Below are 27,152 nucleotides of genomic sequence, written 5' to 3'. Positions count from 1 at the left end.
CTTACGGGATGGGTACGCGTAAGAAATCGAGGATGCCCCAGGTACACGACCTTCTTAGATTTATCCAAATATGCACCTGGCGTCTCATCTAAACAGTGCGTGCATGCATTGTATCCCTTGTTTGACTGTCCTGAAATGTTACCAAGAGCAGGCCAATCATTGATGGTTACGAAAAGCAGCGCTTGTAGGTCAAATTCCTCCTGCTTGTGCTCGTCCCACATACGTACACCTGTTATGGCCCACAGCTGTAGAAGTTCTTCAATAATGGCTTCAGGTACACATCAATGTCGTTGCCGGGTTGTTTCGGGCCTTGGATGAGCACTGGCATCATAATGAACTTTCGCTTCATGCACAACCAAGGAGGAAGGTTATAGATACAAAGAGTCACATGCCAGGTGCTATGACTGCAGCTCTGCTCTCCAAAAGGATTCATGCCATCTGTACTTAGACCAAACCTTAAGTTCCTTGCATCCTCTGCAAAGTACGGAAACTTTCTATCGATTTTTCTCCACTAGGACCCATCAGCGGGGTGTCTAATCATCTCGTCTTTCTTACGGTCTGCTTTGTGCCATCGCAACAACCTGTCATGCTCTTTATTTCTGAACAAACGTTTCAGCCGTGGTATTATAGGAGCATACCACATAACCTTGGCAGGAACCCTCTTCCTGGGGCGCTCACCCTCAACATCACCCGGGTAATCTTGTCTGATCTTATACCGCAATGCAGTGCACACCGGGCATGCATCCAAATTCTCGTACTCGCCGCGGTAGAGGATGCAGTCATTAATGCATGCATGTATCTTCTGCACATCTAATCCTAGAGGGCAGACAACCTTCTTCGCTTTGTACGTACTGGCGGGTAATTCGTTACCCCTTGGAAGCTGCTTCTTAATTATTTTTAGCAACTTTTCAAACCCCGAGTCAGTCACACCGTTCTCTGCCTTCCATTGCAACAATTCTAGTGTGCTACCTAGCTTTTTCTGGCCATTTTCGCAAGTTGGGTACAACAATTTGTTGTGATCCTCTAATGTCTTGTCGAAGTTCAACCTTTCCTTTTCAGTTTCACATTGTCTCCTTGCATCAGCAATGACCCGACCAAGATCATCAGCAGGCTCATCTGATACCTCTTGATCTTCTGCTTTATTGTCTTCATTGTTGTCTTCTAATGGAAAACAATCCCCCTTTGCAGTATCACCGTATTCAGCGAACATGGGATAGTTGTCATCGTCCTCTTCTTCTTTGTTGTCTTCCATGATAACCCCTTTTTCTCCGTGCTTGGTCCAACAATTGTAGTGGGGCATAAAACCGGACCGCAGCAGGTGGGTGTGAATGGTCCTCGAGGAAGAGTAATTTATGACATTCTGACAGTTAACACATGGACACTACATAAAACCACCCCGTTTGTTTTCCTCAGTCACATTGATAAAATTTTGCAGGCCCGAAGTGAACTCGTGAAGGCGTTGGTCACCGTACATCCATTGCCGATTCATCTGCATGATATAATTAAGCTTATTAAAAAACTATTACAGAACATCATGATTAGTGAAGCGATGTATATATATACACATGCATTTTATCAATGACAGACAAAAGGATAAATTAAGTTGTTAACCTCGATGGAGAAGAAAAAAGACAGTTAAATGTGGCTTGTTTTCTGTGAACTCAACTAGCAAAAGCTCTTAGGCATTTCATCAAACACCTCTTATGCATATGAAGAGGGTAAAGAAACATACACCTCTCTTGTGCTAAGAAGTGGAAAATGCTAAGTGTGGCTCAAACTTGGGCAGGGTAAGGGTATATATAGACCAAAGGGTAGACCTTTGGTCCCGGTTGGTGATACCAACCGGGACTAAAAGGGGTCGGGGCCTGACACGCCCTGACGCGCCCTGCTGCACCACAAACCGGGACTAAAGGCCCCAAACGAACCGGGACCAGAGGGTGGCGTCGCGCCGCGTGAAACGAACCGGGACCAATGCCTCCCACTGGTCCCGGTTTGCTTTAAAACCGGGACTAAAGCTCCCAGGGGCTTTGGACGAAAGACCTGTTTTCTACTAGTGCAGCAAGCTAGCGTGGCGACGCCAGCGAACAAGCTAGACGCGGCGGCCATGGAGATGGTCCTGGACTGTCGATCGGTGGGCTCGCTGATCGTGATGGTCATGGTGTTCCGGGCGGCCATGCGGGACTTCGTCCCGCCGGAGGCTGAGCAGTGGCTACGCCGCTTCCTGGCGCGGGTCACCGCCGCGTTCCGGGCCCCCACGGCCACCATCCTCATCTACGAGGCCGACGGTGCCACCATCACCGGCGTAGCCAACGACATTTACGATGCCGCGCAGCTCTACCTCGGTGCGCGCTGCCTCACCGCGGCCCCCGCCGTGCGCCTCTACAAGCCGCGCGGGGGGAGCCGCGCTGTCGCCTCTCTCCCGGACGCCCACACCGCCCACGACACCTGGAAGGGCGTCATGGTGAAGTGGACCTCCACCGCGCGCCCGTCGACGTGTATGGCGGCGGCAAGGGCCCCTCCGGCGGTGGCGGCGTCCACCGCAGCCTCGAGCTCCAGTTCCTGCGTCAGCACCGCGACTTCGTGCACAGGATGCGGTTCACGTCGCGGGAGCACAGGCTCTACACCAACGGCGAGGAGTACCAGCGCCTCTGGACCTCCCACGCATTCTCCCACCCCTCCACGTTCGACACACTCGCCGTGGACCCGGCGCTCCGCGAGGAGATCCGTGCCGACCTGCTCCGCTTTGCGTCCCGGCGGGAGCACTACGCGAGCGTCGGCCGTGCGTGGAAGCACGGGTACCTGCTCCACGGCCTTCCCGGCACCGGCAAGACCAGCCTCGTCGCGGCGATCGCCAACCTCCTCATGTTCGACGTCTACGACCTAGAGCTCACAACCGTGGCCACCAACTCCCACCTCCGCCGCCTGCTCGTCTCCACCACGCCCAAGTCCGTCAACGTAGTCGAGGACATCGACTGCTCCCTCGACCTCTCTGACCGCAGGAAGAAGGGCGGCGGCATCATCGACGAAGACGACGACGACAACAACGCCAAGATGTCGATGCTGCCACCCGCGACGATTGGGCGGGAGTCCATAAGCCTCTCCGGCCTTCTCAACTTCGTTGACGGGCTCTGGTCTTCCTGCATCGGCGAGCGCCTCATAATCTTCACCACCAACCACCCGGAGCGGCTCGACCCGGCGCTGGTCTGCCCAGGCCGAATGGACCGCAAGATCGAGCTCGGATACTGCTCGCCCGCCGCGCTCCGCGTGCTCGCCAAGAACTACCTCCGAGTTGGCGAGGATACCGACGACGAAGTGAACGGCCTCATGGCCCTGGCCGAGGGCCTGCTCGCCGCTGATGATGACGTGCGCATTACGCCCGCCGACATCGGCGAGGTGTTCATGGGATGCGACGGCGCGGGCGCCTCCGCCGCCTTGAGGAAGCTCGTCGGCGAGCTGCGCCGCAGGAGAGATCACGCACCTGCCCCGGCCGTAGACGCGCTGCAGCCGAGTGCATTGACAGCGGAGACGATGTAGTACTAAGCCGAGAGCGAGATTGACCTGAACTGTGAGGGTAATCTTGATTAGTGCAGTCGGTTAGAGCTGTGGATGCATGCATGTGCGTATGAGCTAGGTGTGTGTGTTCTGCGTGTTTGAGTCAGGTTAGGACTAGTAGTTAGTCTCTTGGTCATGTCCGTGTACGTGTTGTTGAGCTAGTCCGAGCTGTGCTTGGTGTTGAGTCTGTGTAATATGTGTAGGTCTAGGACTCCAAGCTCGGGTCTGCAATAGTCTAAGTATTTTTAATCAAAAATGTTGATGGCCAAAAACGATGAGAAAATGAGTATATGCTATACTCCTCGGTTTTAAAATACAGGCCATATAATTTAATCAAAAGTTAAAATTTACTAAGAGTTTAACTAAATATATATATATATATATTTATATAAACATCAACATTTGCAATATTAAGGAAATACACTATGAAAAATGTATTTTATGGTCGATCTACTTATATTGGTTTGGTATTCTAGATGTTTTTATGTTTGGCTAACTTAAAAAATGTTAACTTCTGACTAAATTTATACGCCTTATATTTTAGAACGGAGCGAGTAGCACCTTTCCACGCTCACTGGTGGAAAAAGGGCCTTTGGTCGCGGTTCGCAACTGCCATTAGTCGCGGTTGCGCAACCGCGACCAAATAAGCGCGACTAAAGGCCCCCCCCTTTAGTCGCGGTTGCTTACGAACCGCGACTAAAGGCACATCCACGTGGCCGCCAACAGTCCGTCGGGGCGGAGGACCTTTAGTCGCGGTTCTCCTGGCCAACCGCGACTAAAGGCCGCCGCAGGTTTAGGGTTTTAGCCCCCCCCCCCCCCCTAAACTTGTATTGTTTTATTTCTTTTGTGTTTTATTTTAATTTTGAAGGAGTTTCACATATTCTACGTTACTACATACATGCATATGAATGTACAATTTCAATCAAATTTGAAATTAGAACCGAAAAGAATTCAAGAGGAATATACAATATATATTCAATATCATCGGATGACCATATACAATTTTGAACAAGTTTCCATACATAATTTAATGCATATGAAGTTCTACGTCCTCTACATAGTGTTCTCCTTTAGGATCGACGACTTCCCTTCTGAACCATCCAGCTAGTTCCTCTTGAAGTGGTCGAAAGCGAGCTTCTGGACTTGATACGTCCAATTTGCATCACTATTTTATATCATAATTTGCTGTTATTCATTGATATATTTCATATTGGGACACAATACTTATGTTATTTCATCTATTTTGCATGTTTCATCATTATTGGAGGATCAAGCACCAGAGCCAGGATTCTGCTGGAAAAAGCACCGTCAGAACGCAATATTTCGGAAGATCAACTGTGGAAGGAAATTATACCAAAAATCCTATTTTTCAAGATGACGAAGGAAGCCAGAAGGAGGAGCCAGCTGGACCCAGGGTGGGCCCACACCATAGGGCGGCGCGGCCCATGGCCTGGCCGCGCCACCATGTGGTGTGGGGGCCCCACAGCCCCTTTCGCCTCCTTTTCTTCGCGAAACCCTTCGTCCCGAAAACCTAAGCCACAGAGGGTACCTCGCGAAGAGTTACAGCCGCCTCTGCGGGGCGGAGAACACCAGAGAGAAAAGAGCTCTCCGGCGGGCAGGAATCCGCCGGGGAAATTCCCTCCGGGAGGGGGAAATCGACGCCATCGTCACCGTCATCGAGCTGGACATCATCTCCATCACCATCATCATCATCTCCACCATCATCACCGCCGTCTCCACCGCTGGACACCGTCACCGCCGTAGCAATTTGGGTTTGATCTTGATTGTTTGATAGGGGAAACTCTCCCGGTATCGATCTCTACTTGTTGTTGATGCTATTGAGTGAAACCATTGAACCAAGTTTATGTTCAGATTGTTATTCATCATCATATCACCTCTGATCATGTTCCATATGATGTCTCGTGAGTAGTTCGTTTAGTTCTTGAGGACATGGGTGAAGTCTAAATGTTAGTAGTGAACTATGGTTGAGTAATATTCAATGGTATGATATTTAAGTTGTGGTGTTATTCTTCTAGTGGTGTCATGTGAACGTAGACTACATGACACTTCATCATTTATGGGCCTAGGGGAATGCATCTTGTATTCGTTTGCCAATTGCGGGGTTGCCAGAGTGACAGAAACCTAAACCCCCCGTTGGTATATCGATGCAGGAGGGATCGCAGGATCTCAGAGTTTAAGGCTGTGGTTAGATTTATTCTTAATTACTTTCTTGTAGTTGCGGATGCTTGCAAGGTGTCAACACCCGGATTTTTAAGTCCGAATGCCTATTATGTCATACATCGCAATCCCAGGAATATTGTTGTTGCGAGGCATAATAGTTAAGTATCACAGTCATCATTCATTACAACCCATAAGTCTTACAAACTGGAATCACATGATCCATATTACACGAATAGTTGATCTATTGATCAACAAACAAACACAAGTTCATAGTTCAACATAGCGGAAGCGTAAGATACAAGGACTCTCTAGTCCACAGGCCAACGCTTGACGTCGGAAGGCGCTTAGTTGTCGTAGGCATCCTGCTGGTCATCTCCTTGTTCATCTTCATACTCTGGCCATTTGAATAGCCAGGGACAAAGCCGTGAGTACGTTGAGTACTCGCAAACTCAAACTAATGGAAGTGCTGGACATTCTAGTAGGGTTTGCTAAGCTCTAGTTTATTTGCATAAAGCTAGTTTTAGTTCACAAAGTTTTGAGAAAAGCTTACTCAAGTGCTAACTAACCCAAGGGGGAACATTAGTGTCATTCCCACCATTCAAGTGGTGATTTCAATTCAATTCACCACAAGTCAATTCACCATCACCTTTCAACATCATTTTCAAAGATATGACATCGGAAACTGTATGGCCTTTCCAACCGTCCGTAACCGTGGACGCGGCTATTCGAATAGGTTTACACTCTGCAGAGGTTGCACACTTGTGCCACAACATTTGATTTCATCCGTCGGGATTTCCCCGAATAATCGTAACACAGTACGCGGATCATCAACCATAACCTTTCACTTACGAATCCTAGTATGAGCACCTCTCCCCATGAGCTTGGCCTCCCAGTGAAGACCAACTGTCAACTTTGGAACTGCACAGGCTTGGGCCGGACATTCACCTCCTTTCGCATCATATCGTATCGTTTCTTTTGTGGTAGAGGCAGCTTTCGGCATAACCCCGATGACGCTTGTTTAGAGGGAACCCATACTAAGACGCATAAACTTCCAGTTAAGCCCTACCCATAATCAGGTATTGTGGGGGTACTTGAGAATTGGAAAGGTATCGCATTCAAACCCACATCATGTTTTATCAAAAATCACCATCTTCTCTTGGTCATATTCACCTTCAAAACTCATTCAATGGAATGCATCTTCATTCCAAGGTTTAAAAATCCTTTCAAAATCACAAAGTTCCCATCTAGAGTAGTTAAGGTTAGTTCATTAGCACTAGCTCTAATTCATGAGAGGTGCTACCTTGCTTTGCTTGGAAAGGCTAACTCCCTACTCTAAAAACCACTTGTATTTTGACCAAAGTTAACTATAAAAGGAAAATCATTTGGAAAACAAGTAAAAACTTGGGATGGGTTCACATAAGAAAAGGTAAGACATGGTGCCTTGCCCCAAGGGGCTTTGCACTTGGCAAGAATAAAAGCTTGCATAGTAATTTAGCTTGCCTTGGTAGTTCTCAAACTGTTCCTCTTCCTCCTCCTGGTAGCAACCTTCTTCTTCGGCGTACTCTCCGGTGCTACCGTCTAAATTTGAATACGAGTATAATTACTCACTAATTCCATGGCTATTCCACACATCACAAATAAACACACAAACTACTCTATGCACACACATAAATAAACTAGGGTGCATGGGTTGTGGGATTTAAATATGATTTGTATTCTATATGTAAATGATAGTTTCCATAGGGTTCTTGAGAAATAATTTCCTCTCATTGAAATCTTCTTAAGATTTAATTTCTCCAACAATCATGGATGAACTCATCTTGACCTAAGTCAAATGTTCATCATCATCATCATTTGGGAAAATGATTTAAATGAGGTGGGTCACCTCATACCATTTAAATAACCCTACCATGGATTTAAATCTCAAATAATTCATATAAGAGAGTTTGGGACCAGGGGTCCAAACATCCCATGAATCCATGTGAGACAAGTTTTAAGTGAAGTGTAAGGCTTCACACAAATTAACTTTAATAGTTTTGGACAATATCAACTAGTTAAACTAGTCAAAATATCCATTCATTAAACCATGGCATGATCATGCAAAGTGACCACACCATTTTATTGCATAAACAATTAGTGTAAGTCAAATGTGAGCTATTAGAGTTGGAATTAACTTAATATCTATTTTGGTTGATTTTTAAGAATTATTTGAATAGGGAATAGTCCCTGCCTTGTTATTTTTGTCACATTAATTCTACAAAGAATTTGACCATGAGGCCAGTGGCATGTTGTAGAGAATTTCAGTGGCTTTCTAGCAATATAAAATTCACTAAATTTGGTTTAGCCAATTTGAAATGGTTGAATTTCAAAGTGGAGGCAGTATTCAAATTCATTTGAATTAATTAATCTAAGTTTGAATAAAAAGGGCCGGCGGGAAAAGCTACTGGGCCAAATCATTTAAACAGGCCCACGGCCAGCCCACCACGCGTCTGTGCCCGCGTGGGCTGCCCGACAGTGGGGTCCGCCTGTCGGCCTCTTTTTAAACCCGAAACGGTATGTTTTATTGTGGGACGTAGGATTAGATCGGGATCGGACGGCGCTGGTGCGTCGTCTTCTCCGGCGAGAGGCAGGGAGGTTGGCGGCGAGGGTAGGGGGTCGGAGAGCTCACCGCGGCTCCAGCGAGGGATGGCAGTGTGCTCGGGGAAGGTGTAGACGACGGTGAAGCAGCTGGTAGCAGTGGCGGAGCTCGAGGTGGCCTGGATCAATGGCGATTTCTCCAGGGCTTCCGCGGCTCCGAGCTTGCGATTGGACTTGCTCCGGCGACGATCGAGGTGGCTAACGGTGCTAGGCGAGGTTGTGAAGGGTGGGGAGTGAGGTGGTGTGCTCAGTTGCTTCCAGGGAACGCTCTATTTATAGGATTGAGCAAGGGGTGCGGGGCAGTGGCAAGGTCGACCATGGCGCGGCTTCTCCGGCGGCTGGTCGAGCTAGGCGTGGTCATGGCGATGCTCTACGGGTCCAGGCGAGTCTAACGGCAGCGACAGCTTGGTCGGGGGAGGCTTGGTTGGGTCGCATTGCTTCCACGACGGCCGCGGCGCGTACGGGAGCAAGTCGTCGTCTCCGGCGCCGGCGGTCACGGGTCTGGGCTGGGCGCGTGTCTGGGGGCGTCGCGGTGTCACTGCGGTGCTCAACGTGTGCACAGGGGGTCCAGGGCGAGTGCGGAGTGGCTGCGCGGCGCGTGGCCAGTGGCGTCCATGCGCGACGCGAGCGGCATCCAGGGCTGATCTCGGCGCGCGATCTCCGGCGATGGTTGGCGTCGAGCTCGACCGTGGCTTGGCTAGGGTGAGGTAGGAGTGTGCGGTGGCGAGTGTGGGCACCAGGGCCAGTGTAGAGAAGCAATGGAGAGAGGGGGAGAAGAACATGGCCGGCATGGGCCGGCATGGCCATGTCTTGCTTGTTCTCTCTCTCTCCCTAGGGTTTCAATGTTGCCATTCAGGGTGAAAGGGGGCAGGGGAACCATTTGGGGTAGTGTAGTGTAGGTTTGGTGTGTATAGAACACTATTTCCAATAGTGTCAAATAGTGCTATATTTTGCAAATTGCAAAATTCTCCAAATTTGAAATAATTCAAAAGGTGAAAGTTTTTGAAATGTGAGTGTTGAGATAAGTTGTAAATGACCAGAGGTGATTGGAGGTGGTGGTGGAAAAATTTGAATTCAAAGATTGGCCAAAATGGCTAAGTGGAGATTGTTGCACTTGTGAAGATGTTGCAACTTTGGATGAGCATAGCTATTGATCAAGGATGAAATTGGGCAGGGTGATCTTCATCAAAGTTGTTCACCTTGATGTTGACTTTGAAATGGTGCAAAGAATTAGCAAGAATTGGTTTGGAAAAATTGAATTGCAGGGGCTCAAAGTGGTGATCAGACTAAAATTGGCAGATTTGGCCAATATCTCATGTGAGTGGAAATTGTGTTTGAAATTTATTTGAAAAGTGAAACCTTGGTTCCAAAAGTTGTAATAAGTGTTTAATAACATTATTCAACTAATGGTGAAGACCAAATAGGTCTAGGGTCAAAATTTATAAAAATGCCATAGAGCATAAGTGAGGGTTTTTAGGGTTTTGTATTTATTGGAATTTTCTTCCACTTTGATTTATTTGGTTGGTGATCTTCATATGATCACTCTAGGGTTTTAGAGCACATCAAGATACAAGTAACAACAATCATCATGGCATATCACTCAAATGCACAGGTCCTATGCATGGTACTATATGCAAAAGAAAAGTTTTTGTTGGTTTGAAATTTTGCTTTCTGAATTCTCTAACTTTCTTTTCATTGAAATTTGGGGTGTTACAAACCCTTCCCCCTTACAAAAGATCTCGTCCCGAGATCGAAAAGAAAGTTAGGTACTAAAGAGATCTGGGTACTCCTTCTTCATGAAGTCTTCGCGTTCCCAGGTGGCTTCATCCTTGGTATGATTACTCCATTGGATCTTCAGAAACTTGATGCTTCGGGTGCGGGTGGTTCGGTAAGCTTCTTCTAGGATGCGAATCGGCACTTCGCGGTAAGTCAGATCCTGATTGATATCTACCGATCGGTGATCGATGTTCTTGAACACTTCGGTCTTCTCAGGGACTTCAAGACATTTCCGGAGAAGTGAGATGTGAAAAACGTCGTGCACAGCCGACATTTCTTCAGGCAACTCCAGTTGATAAGATACTTCACCTCGGCGGCTGAGGACTTGGAAAGGTCCCACGTAGCGAGGTGCAAGCTTTCCTTTCAGCTGAAACCTTTGCATCCCTTTCAAGGGGGATACTTTGAGATAGACAAAATCTCCGATCTCAAAGGTCATCTCCCGACGTCTCTTGTCGGCGTAGCTCTTCTGTCTGGATTGCGCAGTCTTGAGGTACTCACGGATCTTGTGAACCTTCTCTTCGGCTTCACGAAGAACGTCCGGGCCGAAAACTTGACTCTCTCCGACTTCTGACCAGTTCAGGGGGGTACGGCACTTCCTTCCGTACAAGGCTTCAAAGGGGGCCATCTGTAGGCTGGCTTGATAACTATTGTTGTATGAGAATTCTGCGTAAGGTAGGCAGTCTTCCCACTTGGATCCGTATTCCAGTACGCATGCTCTAAGCATGTCTTCCAGTATCTGGTTTACTCTCTCAGTCTGTCCGTCGGTCTGAGGGTGATAGGCGGTGCTGAAATTTAGGTGAGTGCCTAGTCCTTCATGCACTTTCTGCCAGAACCTTGAGGTGAACTGTGATCCTCTATCTGACACTATCGATTTGGGGGTTCCGTGCAAGGCGACTATTCTGGAGATGTAGAGTTCAGCTAACTTGGGGCCTTGATAGGTGGTTTTGACGGCGATGAAATGGGCGACTTTGGTCAATCTATCGACCACTACCCATATGGAATCATTGCCTTTGCTGGATTTGGGCAGTCCGGTGATAAAGTCCATTCCTACGGAGTCCCATTTCCATTCTGGAATCTGAAGGGGTTGCAACAGTCCGGCGGGTCTTTGGTGTTCTGCCTTAACTCTCTGGCAGATGTCACACTTAGCGATATAGCTACCGATCTCTCTCTTCATTCCGTGCCACCAAAATTGTTCTTTCAGGTCCTGGTACATCTTGGTACCTCCGGGGTGGATTGAGTAAAGGGTGTCATGGGCTTCTTGCAGGATGACTTGTTTCAGGTCAGAGTCCGATGGTACGCAGAGGCGTTCTTTGTACCAAAGCACTCCGGCTTCGTCAATGGTGAATCCGGGGGCTTTTCCTGCGGCTATCTGTTTCTTGATTCCATCAATGCTAGCGTTGTCCTTCTGGGCTTCCTTGATCTGACCAATCAAGGTGGGTTGCAGTTCGATGCTGGCTAGGAATCCTTCACTTACAAGTTCAAGTCTGAACTGTTCAAACTCTTGGTGCAAACTAGGCTGTTCGGTTGCGAGCATGGAGTTCAAGCGCACGGCGATCGACTCAAAGCATCCGCTACCACATTGGCCTTGCCGGGGTGGTAGTGAATCTCCATGTCGTAATCCTTGATCAATTCGATCCATCGGCGTTGTCTCATGTTTAACTCCTTCTGGGTGAAAATGTATTTGAGGCTTTTGTGGTCGGAGTAAATCTCGCATCGATTACCCATGAGGTAATGACGCCAAACTTTCAAGGCTAAAACCACGGCTGCAAGCTCGAGGTCGTGGGTTGGGTAGTTCTGCTCATGTTGCTTAAGTTGTCTAGAAAGGTAGGATACAACCTTTCCTTCTTGCATAAGCACGCATCCAAGTCCAGTCTTGGAGGCGTCGCAATATACGTCAAAGGGCTTTGCGATATCTGGCATGATCAGGATTGGGGCTGTTGTCAGTCTACTCTTGAGCTGTTGAAAGCTCTCTTCACACTTGTCGGTCCACTCAAACTTTCTGTCCTTTTTCAGCAGTTGGGTCATTGGTCGAGCGATGCTCGAAAAACCTTCTACAAATCTGCGGTAATATCCGGCTAATCCAAGAAAAGCACGGACCTCAGTTTGTGTGGTCGGAGCTTTCCATTCCATAACCGTTTTGATCTTGGCGGGATCTACGGCAATTCCTCCTGCAGACAAGATGTGTCCGAGGAATCCAACTTCTTCCAGCCAAAACTCGCACTTGCTAAACTTGGCGTACAACTGGTGCTGTCTCAGGGTTTCTAGAACAATCTCCAGATGCTGTTCATGTTCTTCTTCGGACTTGGAGTAGACCAAAATGTCGTCGATGAAAACAACGACAAATTTGTCCAAGAAGTTCATGAAGATCTTATTCATGAGATTCATGAAATAAGCGGGAGCATTGGTCAGTCCAAATGACATGACGTTGTACTCATACAACCCATATCTGGTGGTAAAGGCAGTTTTTGGAATATCGGTGGCTCGGATCTTCAGTTGGTGGTATCCAGTTCTAAGATCAATTTTCGAGAAAACTCGGGATCCGGTGAGTTGGTCGAACAAGTCTTCGATCTTGGGTAAGGGGTATTTGTTTTTGATGGTGACATCGTTAAGCTTACGATAGTCGGTGCATAAACGATTTGCACCATCCTTCTTGTCGACAAACAAGACGGGGGATCTCCAGGGGGATGCACTTGGTCTGATCAAACCTTTGGCTAACATGTCATCTATTTGCTTCTTCAGCTCCACAAGTTCGGCTGCGTTCATGCTGTAGGCTCTCTGGGCGATGGGTCCAGTTCCGGGGATTAACTCGATGATAAACTCGATATCCCGGTCCGGGGGCATACCGGGTAGATCATCCGGAAACACATCAGGGTAGCGACAAACGACCCTGATTTGATCCAGAGTAGGCTTGGATACACTTTGGTTGCAGGTAAATTTTCTGGGTAGTTTTTCGAGACGTGCTCAACTACGATTCCGGTGCTTGCTAGTCATGGTTATGGCTTTCTTGGCGCAATCTATCAATCCATTGTGTTTGGACATCCAGTCCATTCCTAGGACAACTTCCAAACCTTTGGTTCCAAGTATGATGAGATTTGCAAAGAAATCAACATCATGGATTTTGATTGGCACATTTTTACAAAATTTTCTGGCTTTGGTGGTTGATCCGGGGATTTGAACTATCATAACATGCTTCAAACTGAGGGGTTGAATTTTACTTGTTGATGCAAAATCTTCGGTGACAAAGGAATGCGATGCTCCGGAATCAAACAACACTCTAGCAGGGGTGTGGTTGACAGAAAACATACCCAGTACCACATCTGGGGCTTCCTGGGCTTCTTCGGCGTTCATGTGGTAGAGGCGGCCGTTGCGGTTGTTGGGGTTGTTGGGGGCGAACTTCTTGCCGGTGGAGACACGGCGTTGCTGCTGAGCAGGAGCAGCGGTGTTGCCGGCGAGCTTGGCAAGACGCTTGGGACACTCGTTGGAGTAGTGCCCCACTACACCACACTCATAACAAGTGATAGTGCTCTTGTCCTGCTTGTTCGCAACGGGAATGGCATTGCTCCCGGTTCTGGGGTTGGTGTTGGTGTTGGTGTTGGTGGTGTTCGGGGCTCGAGGTGGAGCGCGGTTGTAGTTGTTGTTGTTGTAGTTGGGGTTGTAGCCTCCTGGCTTGGAGTTTCCTCCACTTCGGTTCTGATAACCGGGGCGAGAGTTCTGTATCGGGGGTTTGTTATGTCTCGGATTGAAACCTCCGCTTGAGCTAGGGCGAAACTTTTGGGGGTGGCTTGATCCACTCTGATTTGCCATGCGGCGCTTGCGGTTCTCATTGGCTTGGTTTAACTTGCCCTCCATCTGGATGGCGGAGTCAACAAGGGCTTCGAGGTCGGCGAAGGGGATGTTGACGAGGACAGTCTGCATCTCATCATGCAGTCCGTTCAGGAATCTCTCCTTCCTCTTCTCAACGGTGTCAGTCTCATCAGGTGCATACCTTGACAAGGTGAGAAATTTGTCGCGGTACTCAACCACCGTCATGCGACCTTGTTTCAGTTCACGGAACTCATCCCTCATCTTCTTGATAAGACCCGGGGGTACATGGTACTTGCTGAACTTGAGTTTGAAATCCTCCCAAGTCATGAATTGACCTCCGTTCATGGCACGGGTACTTGTCCACCAAGCGCGAGCTGGTCCAGCGAGGTAGTGAGTGGCGAACAACACCTTCTCGTTGGCTTCCACTCCAGCTACTTCCAGATTGTTCTCCATAGTCTGGAGCCAATCGTCGGCGTCGAGGGGCTCCTCGGTCTTGCTAAACACCGGAGGGTTGGTGTTCTGGAAGTTCTTGAGCTTGGATCCGGGGTGGTCATGATTTCCATGGCCTTGGGCGATGTTCTGCAAGGCGATGATGTTGGCTTGGCGCTCGGCTCTCTCGGTTTCCCGGTCTGCAAGCAGGGTTTGCAGAAGCTGCATCATCGCGTCGTTGGTGCGATTCGGAGGGGCCATCTGAAGGTATAGAAGATCATGAGATAAGAGGGAACATTCTATGGTTCATTTTAGTTTGAAAAACATTTGAAAACCTGTAATCTTTTCATGACAAACATAACATTCATTCATTCATGCACACATAGTACAAACTACACACATACTCCAATGGTTTTAAGAACCATTCCCATGCTACGATACAAAGGACGGGATACAACTCACACCTACTATAAGTGAAACTAGTGCAACTACTCCTCATCGTCGATATCAATCGGGACGTAGTCATCCTGTCCGGCCTCCAGGAACTCGTAGTCCTCCTCCTCGGTGTTCTCGTCCTCCTCAAAGTCATCGTCATCGCTCAGAAAGGCGTCTCCTCCCTGAATATCGATGCCTTCATCGTCCTCCTCCATGTGACGAATCTGATCCTCCTGGGCCGTGACAGTGGCCTCAAGTGACGCGATCCGGTCGCGAAGGCGGCGAATCGTAGCGTCCTTCTTGGCACGCTGCTGGCGAAGGTTCCTGCGGTCGTTGTTGAGTAGCTTGATCGCCTCACCCTGCTCGATGATGTGAGCATGGGTCTGGTTCGCGTAAGCGCGAGAGGCGTCGAGGTCCCTCTGAGTCTGGTAGAGCATGAAGTCCAAGTGATCCACATGGTGCCTCAACTGGGGGTGGAGTGGCACATTCATGGGTCTTCCGTCAGAGTTACGCCGTGCGAGATGCGCAAAGCGTTCCTCACGAAGGGCTTCGGTATTCTGTCCGCACAGACGAGCAAGTGCTTCCTGAAGAGCACGTGCAAGCCCGTCGAGCCAGTTGCTTTCCCTGAAAGAGAAAAGGATCCTCTCCGAGGTGGGAGGCTCCAGCTTGCCCCTCAAGTCGGCAGTGATAATCCACTGCAGTTCCCCTCCCGGCTGGTCGTCCACCTCGAATCCCGTGAAACTCGGGGTGTGGGCGGCCAAGGTGATCCGACAGGGAGTCGAGGTCATGCTCGAAGATCAAGCTTCCTCCGTTCCCAAGCTGATAAAACTTGGTGTTGAGGGGTTCATTCGGCTCCATCTGAAAGAGAATTGGATGAGTAAGTTAGAGAGTGCAAAGTGTGGCAAATTTTTAAGTTGATTCAAATAAGATAGAACCTGATTCCTCAAATTTTGGCAAAGTCTCAAGACGAGAGTGTAGTAAGTTTTCACAAATAAGTTCTTTCATTTGATTTCAAAGTTAAATTTTTCAGAACGCCCATTCTAACTAAGGTCTTCTAAGGTCAAACAATGGCTCTGATACCAACTTGTCAACACCCGGATTTTTAAGTCCGAATGCCTATTATGTCATACATCGCAATCCCAGGAATATTGTTGTTGCGAGGCATAATAGTTAAGTATCATGATCATCATTCATTACAACCCATAAGTCTTACAAACTGGAATCACATGATCCATATTACACGAATAGTTGATCTATTGATCAACAAACAAACACAAGTTCATAGTTCAACATAGCGGAAGCGTAAGATACAAGGACTCTCTAGTCCACAGGCCAACGCTTGACGTCGGAAGGCGCTTAGTTGTCGTAGGCATCCTGCTGGTCATCTCCTTGTTCATCTTCATACTCTGGCCATTTGAATAGCCAGGGACAAAGCCGTGAGTACGTTGAGTACTCGCAAACTCAAACTAATGGAAGTGCTGGACATTCTAGTAGGGTTTGCTAAGCTCTAGTTTATTTGCATAAAGCTAGTTTTAGTTCACAAAGTTTTGAGAAAAGCTTACTCAAGTGCTAACTAACCCAAGGGGGAACATTAGTGTCATTCCCACCATTCAAGTGGTGATTTCAATTCAATTCACCACAAGTCAATTCACCATCACCTTTCAACATCATTTTCAAAGATATGACATCGGAAACTGTATGGCCTTTCCAACCGTCCGTAACCGTGGACGCGGCTATTCGAATAGGTTTACACTCTGCAGAGGTTGCACACTTGTGCCACAACATTTGATTTCATCCGTCGGGATTTCCCCGAATAATCGTAACACAGTACGCGGATCATCAACCATAACCTTTCACTTACGAATCCTAGTATGAGCACCTCTCCCCATGAGCTTGGCCTCCCAGTGAAGACCAACTGTCAACCTGGGAACTGCACAGGGCTTGGGCCGGACATTCACCTCCTTTCGCATCATATCGTATCGTTTCTTTTGTGGTAGAGGCTGACATAGGCATCCCAAATGGGCCTGCCGAAGATGGTACCCGGGGTTTACTGGAAGCCCAAATACCCGAAGAATAAGAAGATTCGGGAGCCCAAGATTTACTAAGGAAAGATAGAGTTGTAATAGGAAGTGTTGTTTGTAATCTGGCGGGATGAGTTAGAAACCGTCCCGGACTCTGTAAACTTGTATAGCACGAATCCCTCGGCTTCACCTCATATATAAGGGGGAGTCGAGGGACAAAGAATCAATCGAATCATTGTCTGCAAACCCTAGTTTTCACAATCGTCGAGTACTTTTCGGCTGAAACCTTCGAGATCTACTTACCCTCTACTTCTAACTAAACCCTAGCCTACAATCCATAGGCATTGACAAGTTAATCCCTTGTCAATTGGCGCCGTCTGTGGGAATTAGAGGCGTAAGGAGCTGATCTCGATGGCACGCTCAAGATCTTCGACATCGTCAACCGCAAGCAACACAATGGATCGAGGTAAACAGATCGCTACTGGTCTTGTCGATTTTGTACCTCACCCACCCTCCCGTTTGGATGCATATGCGTATCTGGCGGAGCCCATGGAGATGACGTTCGGAAGGTTCCACTTTCGCGTCGAGAAGGAAGGATCGTATCGTGTCGAAATTCCGATTTCGTCGGGATCATCAGTGGCCGATTCCGATTTTTCAAGCTATGCATCGTCAAACGAGTCAGGAGAAGAAGAAACCTCGGCGACACGCTACGTCGATCGAGCAAGAGAGAAACTCGCCAAGATCTTCAACGACATATCGTTTGAGTCATCTGCGGACTCGTATATAAGCGATGGCTCAAGCGATGTCGACAGTTATGACTTCATCGACAAATCTCTCACAGTGGGCAAGGTCTTCATCAATCTCAACGATGATGTCACCAAACCCAACATAGATCTGAGTACAAGGTATCATCAGATTTACGCCATTGAAGGTCAAGAGGAGACATCTGAGGCTTTCGACAGTTTGGGAAATCCATACGTCGATCCCTCCAATCTGCGACAAGGCTTGGGCAACAAATACGTCGGGCCGAGCCGCGAGATAGAGTTCAACTTTCACAAGCAGCGTGGGACAGAGCTGCGAGAGCTATGAACGGCACGGAGAACCAATGGCTACCACAGCCACACCGGAAGAATTGCAAGCATATCAATATAGGCTCGCACGAGCTGCCAGGGAATTGGAAAAACAGACGACTGAGTTGAACAGAGAAAGGAGGCAGCTTCGCATCCAGCGGGAGAAGGGCAGATCTAAGTCGACAATCTAGAACTACGGGTGATAGCCATCGGGAGGCGCGGAACAGAGCAAGATCAAGGCTGCAACACATACCCGAGGCAGAAAGAGAACACTTGGTTCAAAACCTCGACATGTCCTTTATGTCGATAGATACAAGAGGAAACATCATCCCTAAGACACCAGAGGCTGGGTATATGGCGACACATGCTTTTATCCTTGCATCTAAACCACCTCCGGGTGACCCAAGGGAAACACTGTACAATATGGCGGTAGCAGGAGTTGGAGCTATGGGGACAGCGTTTATATCAACGCCTCCCGAAGGAGTGGCAAGGCAAAATAGTCCGCGACCCGCAAAGAAGCAACAGCGGCAGCACCTGAAGGGCCAAGTGGAGCAAGAGACACAGCAGCACAAGCAAGAGTCGACAGAGCGCAGCAAAACAGAAGGGATCATCGGCAATCCCCAGAACTCAACGACGAAGATATGTGCGGCTTACCATGCTTCACGAGGAGAGTCCGAAAAACGCGAGTCCCCTCAGGATTCAAGTTACCCGATAATTTCAAGAAATTCGACGGCCTTCAAGATCCAGAGGATTGGCTAGTCGACTATCTGGAGACGGTGAAGGCGACGGGAGGAACTAGGGCAACAGCCATGCAAAGCATCCAGGTGCACCTGAGTGGTGCCGCACGATCATGGATAAAGAAACTCGCTCCAGGATCCATCGACAGCTGGGAAAGTTTCGAGGACGTGTTCGTCAAGAACTTCAGATCCACGTGCAAAAAACCCGCATCGTTAGAGGAGTTGAGAGCGTGTCGACAAAAGCCAGATGAGCCAATGAGAAAGTACATCCAGAGGTGGAATATCATCAAAAACTCGGCAGAAAACATATCTGACGAGAGAGCAATAGATGCGTTTGTCGCAGGAGTCAGGCGTGGAGACTTTGTCGAGGATTTGGGAAGGACCAATCCAAGGACAGTATCCGCGTTAATGGAGATAGCAAATAAATGGGCAGATGGAGAAGACGCTGTCCACAACAAACGACACAGGTCGCCAGAGGAGGACCGTGGTCGAAACTATCAACCGAGGCGAAGATTTCCTCGGACGTACCAGAACTACGACGCCCCAGAACAAATTTCGGCAGGTTTTCGGACAAATACGGAGGCAACAGAGATGATTACCGGAGAAGCGGTGAACAGCGAGGTGATAATAGGGATGATTCACGCAACAGGCAAAATAGTGGGCCGAGGTTTCCAAGACCTTTCGTGTCCCCGAGGAAATGCTGAACGGACCGTGCCGGATGCACTTCTTCCTCGACAGCAACGGGAAAAGACAGTCAGGGCACCTGCAGAAAGACTGTCGAAATTTTCAGGCAATGTTCAGATACGCAGAAAATGCTCACGCTCGAGCAGCACAGAGAAACCCTCGGGAGCCTAGGAGCGAGGTTCATCTCCCGCCACCTCCCGCGATTACAGAGGACAATCGACACCAGCTAAGAATAGCGGCAGCACCCGCACCACCACCCTATGTTGATCCTAATTCCAACGGAGCAGTGTTGATGATTCAGAAGGGAAGGCCGTCCAATAGAGCTCAAAAAGTAATCTCACGACAGGTGTTTATGGCAGAGAAAATGCCTCCACCAACAGTTGAGTACCTTAATTGGTCAGGACAAGATATCGGCTTCACAATAGCAGATCATCCGCAGCAAGTTCCTCGACCAGGGCAGTCAGCACTTATTACGCGGCGATTATCGCAGGATTTGATGTCTCTCGAGTGTTCATAGACGGCGGCAGCAGCTTGAACCTCATGTATGCAGATACATTGAGGAAGATGAACATATCCTTAGCAAACTTGAAACCAACAGACACAAGATTCCACGGCATCACACCAGAGAAACCAAGTTATCCATTGGGAAAAATCAATCTCGATGTTCAATTTGGGACCCGAGAAAATTATAGAATCGAGAAGCTCGAATTTGAAGTCGTGGATTTTCCATCACAATACCACGCTCTGTTGGGACGACCAGCATATGCTAGATTTATGGCAGTACCACACTATACATACCTGTTGTGGAGGTTGCCCGGACCAAGAGGACCAATCACAGTCAAGGGAAGCTTTGCCTTAGCCGATAAGTGCGACAAGGATTTTCACAGGTTGGCAGAAACTTTCGGGATGCAAGCCGAGTACTTGGCGTCAAAAAGCATGACTGATTACGACGTACTGCCAGACGTTGGAAGGCCAAATAAAGAATCAACTTTCAACACAGAGAAAAATTCTAAGGAGGTGCAGATTCACCCGACAGATCCAAAAAGACGACATCTATCGCAAACGATATGGATTTCGCATAGGAAAGCGCGCTCGTCAAGTTCCTCCGTGAGAACTGGAAACTCTGTGCAAGGTGTCCAGCTGACCTGCCAGGAGTACCCAGGGAACTTGCCGAGCACCACCTAAATTTGGATCCAACCGCGAAACCAAACAGACAACCTTTGCGGCGTTTTTCGGAACCAAACCGCAAAGCCATGCTTTCAGAAATAACTCGACTCGAAGAAGCTGGTTTTATCAGAGAAATATCTACCGAAGCCACATGTGTAGCTAACCCTGTGATGGTGCCGAAGAAAAACACGACAGTCCTTCGCATGTGCGTCGACTTTACGTGTCTCAATAAACATTGTCCTAAGGATCACTTTCCCCTCCCAAGGATCGATCAAATTATCGACTCCACGGCAGGTTGCGAACGTCTTTCCTTCTTGGATGCATACTCTGGTTATAACCAGATCAGATTAAAAGAAGATGATGAAGCCAAGACAGCGTTTATTACACCTTACGGCGTGTTTTGCTACAAAACAATGCCCTTTGGTCTAAAAATGCGGGAGCAACATATCGAGGATGATGCGAAGTGTTTAGCAACACAGATCGGGAAAAACGTGCAAGTATACATCGATGATGTCGTCATAACATCAAAAAGGGGACAACATTGATCTAGTAACTCAAAGAAACTTTTTTCACCCCCGACAATTTCTCCCTCAAACTGAACCCAACGAAGTGTTCTGTTGGCGTCCCACCAGTAGAACTTCAGGGGTTTCTAGTTTCGTCAAGAGGGATTGAAGCAAATCCCGACAAAATACAAGCCATAGAAACAATGAGAAAGCCAACAAAGTTGAAAGAAATACAGCAGCTAATCGGGCGAGTCGCAGCTTTGAGCAGGTTCGTCGCCGAGTTAGGAGAAAAGCGTTACCATTTTATGCGCTGATAAAACAAGGAGATAAATTCCAGTGGAACGAAGAGGCCGACAGAGCTTTCGAGGATTTGAAGCGAAAAATCTCGACACCACCAATCCTGGTGGCTCCAAAGGAAAAGGAACCTCTCCTGCTATATATTGCAGCCACGCCCCAAGTGGTTAGCACGGTATTAGTTGTCGAAAGAGAAGAAGAAGGGAAAATCCATGGAGTGCAGCGGCCAGTATACTTCGTGAGCGAAGTCTTGTCACCTTCAAAACAAAGGTACCCTCAGTACCAAAAACTAGCATATGGAGTGTTCACGACAGCACGAAAATTGCGCCACTATTTTTCGGCACACCCGATCATAGTGGTCAATGAAGCTCCCTTGTCAAATATACTGAATAACCCAGAAGCTACGGGTCGTGTCTCCCTTTGGGGAATAGAACTTTCCCCTCGGGACATCACGTATGAAATTAGAAAAGCAATAAAGTCGCAAAGACTGCCTGACTTCATCGCAGTAATGGATGGAGTTGCAAAATACAGGACCTCCAGATTTATCGAGAACTTGGACCATGAACTTTGATGGGTCCAAGAGACTAGAAGGAGCTGGCGCAGGAGTAGTACTCATATCACCTGAAGGCGACAAATTGAAGTACATCCTCCGGATGACGTTCCTTAACGCATCTAACAATGAAGCAGAATATGAGGCTCTCATACACGGGATGAAGATGGCAAAAGCCTGCGGAGCAACTCGATTAAAAATCTTTGGCGACTCACAGTTGGTGGCTCAGCAAGTTATGAACCAATGTGATGCAATCAATGATAGCATGATGGCATACAAGGAGGTGTACAACGAGCTTGAGAAGTTATTCGATGGATGCGAAGTAAATCATATTAGCAGGTTGAGCAACGACGAAGCCGACGTTCTTGCAAACATCGGGTCACAGTGCCTTCCAATCCCGCCAGGTGTATTCTGGGAAGAGATAAGAGAGAGATCCACTAAGCCAACAAAGTCAAAAAAGAAGGAGAAGAAACCCTCGGGGGCTGCCAAGGAAAAGCAAGAGGACGAAGAAGAGGATCAGGACTTGGTCATGGTGATACAGATACCGTGGATGCAGCCGTACATATCATACATCATGAGGAAAGAAATACGATGATCCAGTTGAAGCAAGGCGAGTAATTCGACGCTCCAAAGCTTTTACGGTGGTCAAGGGAGAATTGTATAAGCGAAGTATTTCAGGCGTTTTGCAAAGGTGCGTTACACCCGAAGAAGGAAGAATAATCCTGAAGGATGTACACGAAGGAATATGTGGCCACCACGCAAGTAGTCGAGCTATCGCAGCCAAGGTTTTTCGGGCAGGATTCTACTGGTTGACAGCAATCGAGGACGCCAAGGACATAGTAAGAACTTGCGACGCATGTCAAAGGTTCGCCGCAAAACCTCACTCTCCAGCAGCAGAGCTAGCACCAATACCATTGTCTTGGCCCTTTGCTCAATGGGGACTTGATATGGTGGGTAAGTTACACAAATCCTGGCCAGGAGGAAAGGAGTACATGCTAGTAGCTGTCGATAAGTTTACAAAGTGGATAGAAGCGAAGCCGATAAATTCACCAGATGGAGCATCCGCAGTAAAATTCGTAAAAGGCCTCGTCTTCAGATTTGGAGTGCCCCACAGCATCGTCACAGACAACGGCAGCAACTTCACATCCCATGAATTCAAAGATTATTGCGAAGAGGTGGGTATTAAGCTGAACTTTGCGTCAGTTGCACATCCTCAAACCAATGGGCAAGTCGAGAAAGCCAATGGCATCATCTGCAATGGTATCAAGAAGCGCTTGTTAGGACCACTGGAAAAAGCTCGACATACCTGGCCAGAAGAACTACCAAGCGTGTTGTGGAGCATCCGAACAACACCAAACACAGCAACGCAGGAAACTCCGTTTTTCCTGGTTCATGGAGCAGAGGCAGTACTACCAATCGAGATAGAGCACAACTCTCCACGTGTCGCTGAATATGATGAAGAAACGTCGAGAAGAGTGCTAGAAGACGACGTCGACGCACTTGATGAAGCCCGAGATGAAGTATTATCTCGGGTAACCAAATATCAACAGGACTTGAAGAATTACCACGATCGACGTTTGCGGCCAAGATCTTTTCAGGTGGGAGACCTAGTTCTTCGGCTCACGCAAAAAAGTCATGAAAAACTCGAGTCACCATGGCTTGGCCCTTACATTGTCACGGAAGTAATTGGAGGAGGAGCATACAGAATAAAGGACAAGAAGACAGGGGTGGAGGAGCCAAAGCCCTGGAACGTGGCGCAAGTTCGGCGTTTTTACGCCTAGAGTCAAAATATAGTCTTTGTAAAGCTTCAATGTCCGAAACGCCCGCGAGTTTTCAGACGCACTCTTTTCCTTTTTCGGGGCACCGAGTGGGGCCGGAGAAGGTTTTTAATGAGGCGGGCTCGCGGTGCTGCAATATAATAAAGATAGTGACAATATAACTTTTCTTCTTTATCGACATGACCAAAGTCTTCGCTCCACGAATTTCAATATAGTTCATCGACAAAAGGAAAAACTTGCCTTGGTATTCAAATACCTCGTGAGTCAACAAAAATACAAAATAGTACTCAATAAAAAGCTTGGGGGCTCATATTCGCCTTAAATATATAAATGCCTTGGTTCAAAAACCTCGCAAGTATACAAATATAGTAAAGAGTCACCGAAACACTCGGGGGCTAAACAAACAGAGAAATATAATGATTGCTTTACAATATAGTCATGGATTACAAAGAAGAAATATCTACAAGAAGAAACTAACTAGTCTTGATTCAATATGTCATCAAGAGTAACCCTGTTTTCCTCAGGAGCAGCACCAAGAAAATCGGCATAATGGCCATCGGCAAAAAAGTCGGCATCCATCCGAAGTAGGTCTTCAATCATCTCTTCGGCTATAGGCGTAACCTTCGTGTTAATCCTGTCAACACCAACTCTCCGACGTTTTACTTTTTGGTGAACCTTCTCGACAACCTGGGTAAGGTCAAGCTTCGAGTGGCAGATTTGGAGCATGATAAGAGCAAATGCGCGCCAGCTACTAGTTGAGCTTTGACAAAATCATGGATACTGCGAGCATCCTTGAACCTTTCCATCAATTCAGGAAGAGTTTTTGGTTGGACGTTCCGAGGAAACATGGAGTTGTAAACCATGGACAAGGTTTTGGTACAGAAGTCAAGGAAATCGCGAGTTTGAGAGGCGCGATCTTGAAATCTGACAATTTGGCGGGTCCTCTCTGGGGTAGCCCAAAACAACGAACCATGGTCCAGGGAAAGATTAACAAGGAGGGTTGTCCTAGCATTTACCCTCTCTTCCTCGGCAGCAGCATCAACAAAGGCACCTATCAAAACAAAGAAGTGGAAACCTCTAAGAAACAGTAGCATGAAGATAAAAAATATCAGCGGACGAAACAGGCATACCCGACATATCTGCACTGGCTTCATTCATTAATTCGAGCATGAAATTTTCTCGAGTAGTTGCCTTTTCAGCCTCGGAAGCAGCAATTTCCTTAGCAGCCACGGCTTCGTGAGCTTGTTGAAGAGCAATTTTTTCGGCTTCAGATGACTTACGAGATTGCTCCATCATCACAAGTGTTTGCTTCTTCGCATACTGAAGTTGCTGCCGAAGTTCATCCAGTTCTTGCGACAAGGTATCGTCGACAGGTGCAGTATCAGCAAAAGCTCTCCTCGCACGAGAAGAAGGCGATACATTGGAAGGAGCGGAAGTTGGAGTATAGTTATCAAATATCAACTGAAATTTAGACAAGACAACATCAAATGACAGATAGAGTTTTTCATTAATTTCTTGGAATCATTACAAGGGCACTACAGTAGAGCTAAAGAAATGAGTGTCGCCAAAACAACTACTTTGGCAACAAAAGCAAAAGAAACAGAAAAAGAAACAAGGAGGCATGCAACTAGACCTCCGGCCTCGAGGAGCTAGGAGTCGAAGCTGGCTTGATCCCCAGATACGCCAAGATCTTCTTAGTGTTGGGCTTGGCTGCCTTGATCAGCGACCTCCATCTCGAATGCTCTATCTGGCTGGTGTCGCCAACCTTCATCCAATCAAGCGTCTGTTGGCTGTCAGCAACCAGGGCAACAGTACTCTCGACAGCAACCTTCATATTCTCCTGACGCATCTTCAATCCCAGGTCTTCCGACGAATTGAAAAGCTTGGCAAGGGCAAGGAAAGTCGAAGGTTCCTCTTTCTTCGGGAAGAAGTAGGGGAACAACGCCGACAAACTTGCACTGGCATTGGCCACGCCTTCACGAATTTCGCGCCCATGGAACTCCAGAAGAGAAAGTGCATCAAGGAGAGGGTCATTGACGGGATTCTCCAGATCAAAATCTTGGTTTGTTTGGGCTGCCACACGAGACAAACCATTAGTCAAAAACCAAGAAACAGGAAGTACAATAGAAGGGGTTGATGATATTACTCAGCGTACGTCGACTTTGCGACTTCAGACGCTTGATGATTTCTTGTTCACGCACAGTTTGCGCAGTTTTCTGCTCATCTAAGGCAGATTCGGCATCTTTGAGCCTTCTCTGCAGCTCCTCGACACTAGCAGCTTTCACCTTGGCTTCATCAACCTCGGCCTTGGCTTTGCTAGCAGCAAGTTCAGCTTTCTTGCGAGCCGCCTCACTTTGCTCGAGTTTTTGAGCAAGTGCGTCGACACGTTCGTTGGCCTCTGAAAGTTTTTCTGTCGAGATATGAAAAAGAAAGAAAAGAAAGATCAAAAAATAGCGACAAGCAACAGGAATAGAAAGTCAAAGAAAAATAGCAAGTATAAAAGTCGTTACCTTCGGCTCTGGCGGCATATTCACGGTACCCAACAAATTGGGACCCGATCCGAAGAAGCTCTTTGATCATTGGCTGTTCAAAGGTAAGTACATCAAAAGAAACGTCGGCATGAAAAAGAGAAAAGGTGTGAAAAAACAAAATAAGGAAAATATAGATGCCGACAAACTTACATCATCTAAGAGCAGAGTCGACGAACTGCCCAACTGAGGCGGGATCAACAATCTTTTCAACCCGTGCCCTTTTTGGTGAAGGGGCACGGGGGCTCGAAGGAGGAGTAGATGTATCAACATTTTGTTGAGGAGGCGACGATTCCTCCCCTTCAACTGGTTTTTCTGAAATAACTAAAGTATGTGACGTGCTCGTTCGAGCAGCCACATCTAAAGTTGGTGTTTCTTCATCATCACTGTGACAAAATAGTGGCAGCATAAAAAGCAAGGCAAAATAAAATTCTTCAAATAGAAAAGGAAAAGAGCAAGGAACCTACGAGCTGATGATACTCTCGATATATGGATCATAAGCTGCTTTTCGAGGTGAAGGAGCAGTTTCTTCGGGTTTCGAGGTCCCGGAATCTTCGGCATTGCTCCTTTTCCTTTTGCTCTTCGGAGAAACAGCAGGAGGAGGAGATTGTGCTGATGTTGTATCTTCAGAGGCAGCATCTTTCTCAGTAGATCCCGCAGATTTTCGAGAATCTGCGGGTTCATTCACAAAAGAGGGGTCTCCTGGTTGACATCATCGACAACGGCTCTTTCTTCGACCTCTCCATCCTCGGGAAGAGGAGGAAGGGAAGCCATAGTAGGATGATTCTACAAAGAAATAGTGACAAAAGAGAATAAGTGAGATACCACTGCAAATAAGATACGAGGAACAGTTCAAAACAAGATAAAACTTCGAGAAGACAAAATACCTCGGGAAGAGGATTGGAAGCACTGTATGGTTCCACTCGACAGGAGGAGGGAATAGGATCCTTCTTGCCTAATCGAGAAATTCTTCGAACCAATTTTTCCAAGTCCTTTACAGAAAGAT

At 47.6% G+C, this 27,152-nt stretch overlaps 1 protein-coding gene and 1 pseudogene across 1 annotated transcript; one reads left to right on the top strand and one right to left on the bottom strand.

Moving 5' to 3' along the window:
• The first annotated feature begins 2,104 nt into the window (after positions 1-2,104).
• On the top strand, positions 2,105-3,534 carry LOC127297668 (AAA-ATPase At3g28510-like; annotated as a pseudogene).
• A 223-nt stretch (positions 3,535-3,757) lies between these two features.
• On the bottom strand, positions 3,758-26,616 carry LOC139830788 (uncharacterized). The gene is made up of 7 exons (XM_071819621.1): positions 26,300-26,616; positions 26,129-26,201; positions 25,774-26,028; positions 25,252-25,691; positions 24,749-25,079; positions 24,499-24,669; positions 3,758-3,777 (listed from the first exon to the last, which is right to left on the bottom strand). The coding sequence occupies exons 1-7, from the start codon at positions 26,417-26,419 to the stop codon at positions 3,758-3,760; spliced, it is 1,410 nt and encodes a 469-aa protein (XP_071675722.1). The 5' UTR covers positions 26,420-26,616.
• Positions 26,617-27,152: the final 536 nt, after the last annotated feature.

This window comes from Lolium perenne, chromosome 4 (genome assembly GCF_019359855.2).
Source record: "Lolium perenne isolate Kyuss_39 chromosome 4, Kyuss_2.0, whole genome shotgun sequence".
Taxonomy (NCBI): Eukaryota; Viridiplantae; Streptophyta; class Magnoliopsida; order Poales; family Poaceae; genus Lolium; species Lolium perenne.
This window is presented reverse-complemented; position numbering and strand designations above follow the sequence as displayed.

What these genes read in the sequence shown, in the direction of transcription:
- LOC139830788 (XM_071819621.1), bottom strand. Translation starts at nt 26,419, where the DNA reads ATGTTGATACATCTACTCCTCCTTCGAGCCCCCGTGCCCCTTCACCAA. An exon ending in AGCCAGTGCAGATATGTCGG is followed by an intron (nt 24,670 to 24,748) that starts GTATGCCTGTTT and finishes TTGTTTTGATAG; the next exon opens with GTGCCTTTGTTGATGCTGCT. An exon ending in TCGCGATTTCCTTGACTTCT is followed by an intron (nt 3,778 to 24,498) that starts GTACCAAAACCT and finishes AGACTATTGCAG; the next exon opens with ACCCGAGCTTGGAGTCCTAG.